Here is a 6126-nt window from a genome sequence, read left to right as displayed (position 1 = left end):
GTCGGTGTGAGGTCAACGCAGGAGTGACGATTATGGCAACCTGAGACCAACTGAACTGTGTATGTGTGTGTGTGTGTGCGTGCGCCGGTGTGTTTGTGTGTGAGTGTGTTTCTGTATATGTGTTTGTGTATGTGGGAGTGTATCTGTGTGTCTCTGTGTATGTGTGTGTGTGTGTGTGTGTGTGTGTCTCTGTTTTTAAGGTCTGAAACACAGACACACAGAGTGTTGATTTTGTGTGTGTGTGTGTGTGTGTGTGTGTGTGTGTGTGTGTGTGTGTGTGTGTGTGTGTGCATGTATGGGTCAGTGTGTACCTCGGACTCGGCAGTTTCCTTTGAGTTTGGTTTTTCAGGAAACACATGAGGGATGATAAAGGAGGAGGAGGCGGCTCAGAGGCGCAGGAGCTGAAAAGAGTTGGCGGGGATAAGTTGGAGGGCAGAAGAGATGGAGGTCCTGCAGAGCGTCCGGCTGCTGTGTGTCTCTCTGATGATGATGATGATGATGAGTGAGCTGAAGATGTCAGCTGCTGCACAGGTAAGCTCGTCCGCCTGTTTTTATTCATGGAGTTCGTTCAGCTTCAAACTCAAAAACTGAACTCGGCGGTTCAGATGTAAAAATCTACATGAGCTTCAGGATGTAAAAGTTTGGACACTGGTTGTCGTGCGTCAGCGTCTCTGTGAAACTTTGAGTAGATGAATCTGAGAGCCCTTCCTCACATCAGCTCAGAAAGAGCTCCATTTATTTTAGTTGTGCTGTCCTGTTTGAAGCTTCATCTGTGATAACTTCTGGTTTTCTGATATCTTACATAGCGATGTGTTCTCTGACTGAAATATTATGAGCTGCAGACTGAAGCACTGCTCACATCATTTGCTCTGACGTTCACTTTCTGGGGAGGGGGAGTCACCTGAGAGTGTGGACGCAGTGGGAATAGCCCCAACCCTCATTCAAGAAGCTTTACATTCACATAAACAATGTGAGAAATAACTAGTGTGGGGTACTCAAGCAGAATGTTGCCATGGTTACAGGCAGTACTGTGTAGTATTATGTGCTCTGTATAAACAGATCTTCAGTCTGATATGTGCTGGTGCAGCCAACAGCTGGAGTATGAGGTACCTGCAGCAGCCTGCTCAGGTCTGCAGAGCTGCAAACAAAGAAACACAGCAGAGACTGCAGGAAGAAGCCGCACATGCCAAAGACTAAAGCTCCCCCCACACAGGAATAGCTGTGCAGCAATGCGATGACTGTTGAACTTCAGTGAAGTTGGCGACTTATAGAGATGACACAGAGCGGATCGATTAGTGGAAGCCGCGTGTTTAGATAAGCTGATACTGGAAACTGAGCGGGAATCACATCAGAGGTTATCTCAACAGCCAGAGCCCGCTGACAAGCAACTGTCACCGAGCAAAGGCAAAAAGGAACCAGTTTATCTGTCAGCAGCTGATTCCCATCTGAACCTGCAGGCTGTAACAGGAAGTCATCATCGGCCCAGGAACTCCGTGTCCTGTTTGCCTCCTTTGACCGTTTCCTGGGTGGAGCTGATGGAGCAGATAACCACAGCTGCTATTACAGTTATTACACTTACTTCCTGTTCCAGTCGAGCCACCAGCAGCAGTCTTTGGTTTTCAGGTCCAGAGGAGGAGGTTTAATAGTTTTACAAAGTGATGAGTTGAACTTTTCCACACTGCTACCTTCTAGTTTACCTGCACGCTGACAGTGTGTGGAGCACTGAGCTCCTGATTGGTTGGAAATCGTCCTGCTAAGAGCTGCAGCCACACACTGCCAGCACAGTTTCACTCACACAGCGTAGACATTGATGAAAGACACTTTTCTTTTCTTTTTTTTCAGAACTTTTGCTCCAACTCGACAGTGCTCCGCACTCGCACGATGTGCCACTCCTGCACCATCAGCCAGCTGATCCCATGCCCATCAGGATTCAAACCCACGCCCAGATCCAACGCCCAGGACTGCAAGTGAGCACCACATAGCACAGGTCCACTCAAAGTCCTTATTGTGGTTCAACTGATGGTTGAAACAATAAACTGTGATTAGCTTCTTTGCACAAATTCAAATACCTCCACAATTTCACATCAAACATCACAACTCACACAAGAAACTTTAAAAGATCTCCACATCACCTCTTTAATAATTTTCTATTGAATTTACAGTTAACAGTTCTGCTGTCGAGTCAGGGTTCAAAACAGTCCTTCTGCGTATCACACTGAGCCACAGAGCAGCCTCTCCGTCTGAATCAGGCTATATAAGGACCCCTCCCCTCCCTCACCCACCTCCACCTCTAAGAGGAGAGAGCCTTGCTGTCCTGGATCCCAACATCAGCAGCCACTTTACCTCCAGTCTGTCTGTCTGTTCTGCAGGTACTACATCAACACTCCCAGCATGAAGCTGCCCCTCAGTGGCTGCTCCTTCGAGTGCTACAAGGAGGTGGAAATAAAGAGCTGCTGTCCAGGTTACTGGGGCCCCGACTGCATCGGTCAGTACCGACACACCAGCTCGTCCTCAAAGAGCCAAAAAGCTTTTATTTAATCATTATGTTATATTCAAAAGAGGCTGTATGAATGTGTGAGAAGCATGTTGTATAAAGTGATTTGAGTGCTCATAGTAGAAAGGTGCTGTACAAGAATCAGTCCGTTTACCACATATAATGTTAAAAGGCTGCAAAATAACAGGCCTAACATTTGTAGTGGGGAGTCTATTGTATTAAAGAATGGAAAAATGATCCTGTTACCACAGGTGTGTAAAGTCCAGCACCGCAACGCAGTCTGCCTTTACAAATGTGTGAGAGAGAGCAGGTGTGGATGTTGCTGTGAGGCAGGCTGTGAACTTTCTTCAGCTTTCAGGCGCCTCAGCGGCTCAAACAAGATGTAAAGGAGCATGCGAAGTTACAGAGCGGTGCCATCGAGTGCGTAAAAGTTGTGAGTGTAAAAGTCCTGCTGACTCAGGAGCTGCTGAGCTTCAAACCTCCTCCAGCGTTAACATCAGCACAGAGACTTCACAGCCGAGCAGCTTCTGTAAGGGTGATGTGAGGGTGGACGGGCGCTTTGGTCCATGTGCTACATTTAATTCAATACGTTTAAATTTAAAGAAGTTTAAAATGTAAATTTGTGACTGTGATAATTTTTGTATTCACTCATTGGTCATAGCATGCTAGCAGCAGCACACTCGGTCTGTCCAGAAATTCACTACAAGACTTCTAAAGAAACTGAGCTCTGGCTTCCAGGTGACTTGTGTCACATTTTCAGTTCTGTAGGAACCAGATCGTCCTGCAGGAACCAGAAACTTCCTCCCCATTTCCTCTGGTCAGACGCTGTCAGCAGGACTGGAATCTGCTTACTCAGTGGACCCCCCCCCCATGCGTCTCATGCCTGCTTTATCTGTTCAAAGCAGAAAAGTAATGCTCAGTTTTTTCTGCTCCTGAGAGCTGACACACCTGAACCTGGGGTCTTCTAGGACTTTGCTTGTCCTCCATCCACCCCCAGCTCCACCTTCACTGAAGACTCTGCCACTAGAAACGCAAAAAAGAAAAAAAAATCACTGAAACTCTTACAAAGTTTTCACAGAAAACCCCAAAGCAATCCTCCAACAAGTGGAGGAAGTCGTTGTTACGTAAAAGTACCTTTAAAAGTAAAAGTCCTGATACTCATGTGAAAGTATGAGTAATATCATAAAAAATACTTAATTATAACAAGTAAAATGTCTCCTGAGTATGAGAACCAGTATATATTTGATGGTCATCGCTGTGCAGTCATGTGAAAACAGATTTTTTTTTTAAACTATGTTCACTTTCAAATGTTTGGTATCAAACAGAAGTTATTTTCATTATGAACTGTTGATCATTTCTCTGGTCCGGCTCCGACCTTCCGGTCCTAAGTGACGCTGCCATAAACTGACTTAGCATCAAAGTAATGATAAAATAATACAGGCACATGTTCAAATACTTAAAAATATAAGAAGGATTTCTTCATAACTTTCAAAGAGGAAAAAAAACACCCAGGAATGAACGATCCTGGTATCCGTGCTTCCTGCGATGCTATCCTGTGATGCTGTGGTGGTTATTTGTTCTGTGAGCGGAAGAGGGGAAGGGAAACAGATGATGGTGATGTGATGACATGAAGGAGGATGGCAGGAAGTGTGTGTGTGTGTGTGTGTGTGTGGGGGGGGTCTGTTTCCTCATAGAAAACACAACAGCAGCGCTCCACAATCATGAAGCGTCAGCTTCCTGTTCACACCATGTGCCCGTTCTCTTTCAGAGTGTCCTGACCAGGCCGCCAGACCCTGCAGCGGCAGAGGCATCTGCTCCGCTGGACTGGGAGGGAATGGGACCTGCAGCTGCCAGGTGACCTCACACACCTGTTCTCACCTTACACACCTGCTCTAACTGTACATCACACTCCTGCTCTCACACACCTGCTCTCATAGAATAGATGTTTATTTTCGCTGTTACAAGAACAATGAAAGACAGTGTCACCTCACACACCTGCTCTCACATCACGTCACACACCTGGTGACAAAAATCAGCTGATTTGCAGGTAAATTGGAGTGAGAAAGCAAAGCTGATTGGAACACAGACAAACCAAAAAATAAAACAAACTACAATAACGTGAAAGCAGACTGACACAATCACTGTAATCTGCAGTCTTCACGTGAGTTTGTGTCCATATAAATGTATATTTAGGACGTAATCATATATCTGGGTTTATTGTCATAAAGAAGGCATAATATTAGAACCTTGAACAACACTCACTGTCCACAGAACCAACAGTAAATGACCTCAGAGCTTCTAGATTCTAGAGCCCTTTAGAACCTTAGATCTCAGACTGTTACAGGAACCCAAGAACCCTGTGAATAATCAAACCCCATAAATGTGTGTGTTGCATCGGTGGTTGGCTGAAAGGTTTAAATAATTAATGACCGTAAAAGCAGAACCCCTCCACCTTTGAAAAATACATCGGTATACAGGTTCCTGTAACAGGACCCAGCAGCAAACTGTTTGCATTAGAAATCTGTCTCTCTACAGGCCAGAACCACGGCTCTCTTAAAGTTTACCCATGATGTCACATCCTGTTTATCATTGTTTTTAATTGTGTGTGTGTGTGTGTGTGTGTGTGTGTGTGTGTGTGTGTGTGTGTGTGTGTGTGTGTGTGTGTGTGTGTGTCCAGGAGGGCTTTGCAGGAACTGCCTGTGAGGACTGTGCACCTGGACGGTACAGCCCCACCTGTAGCTCAGGTAACGTCATCTCCAGCTGTGACAGATGCACTGAGTTCTCAGGAACCTCTGACCCACCGTAATTCTGTTTACACTGTTTGCAGTCTGCTCCTGTGTCCACGGCCTCTGTGCTTCTGGAATAGTGGGCGACGGCCGATGCACCTGTTTCTCTGGATACACGGGTCCCAACTGTGACCAAGGTCAGTCCTCCTGCTGGTACCTTTACATTCACAGGTAACTCCACCTGCAGCAGGTGTCCCGCTGTGTTGTCTGGTCCTTCTCCTGATTTAGTAACATGTCAGCTTATCTTTTCCTGTTTCCTGTTACCTATACAGTTTCTGCATTTGCCTGCACCCTGTCACCTGTGCTAACACCTGTATTGTGTTTCAGAGTTACCAGAGTGTGCAGCTCTCAGCTGTCAGCAGAACTCTCGCTGTATTGAAGAAGCTCTGACGGGGCAGTTAGTGTGCCAGTGTCTACCCGGCTACCAGAGAGCAGGAGCCAAGTGTTTATGTGAGCTTATATGTACCCCCTTGGTGCTCTCTCTCTCTCTCTCACACCTCTAGTTCTCTCTCCCGTCTGTGGTCAGTGTAAATGTCACAGTCTTTGAGTCTCTGTGTGCTCCAGCTTTGTCTTTCTCACTTTGTCACTTTGTCTTTCTCAGCCATAAATCCGTGTCTGCAGCGGGTGTGTCACGCTCAGGCCTCCTGTGTCCACACTGGACCAAACCAGCACCTGTGTACCTGCAATGAGGGCTACAGCGGGGACGGGCGGGTCTGCATGGCCATTGACCCGTGTCAGACCGATCGTGGCGGCTGCGCCGCTGAGTCTGCCCGCTGTGTGTACGATGGACCGGGCAGGGTAAAACATTTTGGCTGACCTTTCACATCATGTGTGTAACGAGCTGTG

The 6126-nt window shown here is 46.7% G+C and overlaps 1 protein-coding gene across 2 annotated transcripts in view; it reads left to right on the top strand.

Moving 5' to 3' along the window:
* The first annotated feature begins 394 nt into the window (after positions 1–394).
* The window catches only part of stab2 (stabilin 2), a 35371-nt gene continuing 29639 nt past the window's right edge, over positions 395–6126 (top strand). For both annotated transcript variants that reach the window (XM_085251336.1, XM_085251335.1), the window contains exons 1-8: positions 395–531; positions 1843–1967; positions 2370–2485; positions 4263–4348; positions 5172–5238; positions 5322–5417; positions 5608–5730; positions 5882–6078. In XM_085251336.1, coding sequence (XP_085107462.1) covers positions 442–531; positions 1843–1967; positions 2370–2485; positions 4263–4348; positions 5172–5238; positions 5322–5417; positions 5608–5730; positions 5882–6078 — 900 coding nt within the window. In that variant the 5' untranslated portion in view covers positions 395–441. The remainder of the gene's footprint in view (positions 532–1842; positions 1968–2369; positions 2486–4262; positions 4349–5171; positions 5239–5321; positions 5418–5607; positions 5731–5881; positions 6079–6126) is intronic.

Source organism: Mchenga conophoros, linkage group LG17, assembly GCF_057382185.1.
Source record: "Mchenga conophoros isolate Kocher_MC1m ecotype Shallow Benthic linkage group LG17, M_conophoros_male_GT1.1, whole genome shotgun sequence".
NCBI classification, from domain to species: Eukaryota; Metazoa; Chordata; class Actinopteri; order Cichliformes; family Cichlidae; genus Mchenga; species Mchenga conophoros.
Note: the sequence above shows the minus strand (reverse complement) of the source record. Positions and strands in the feature narration are given on the sequence as shown.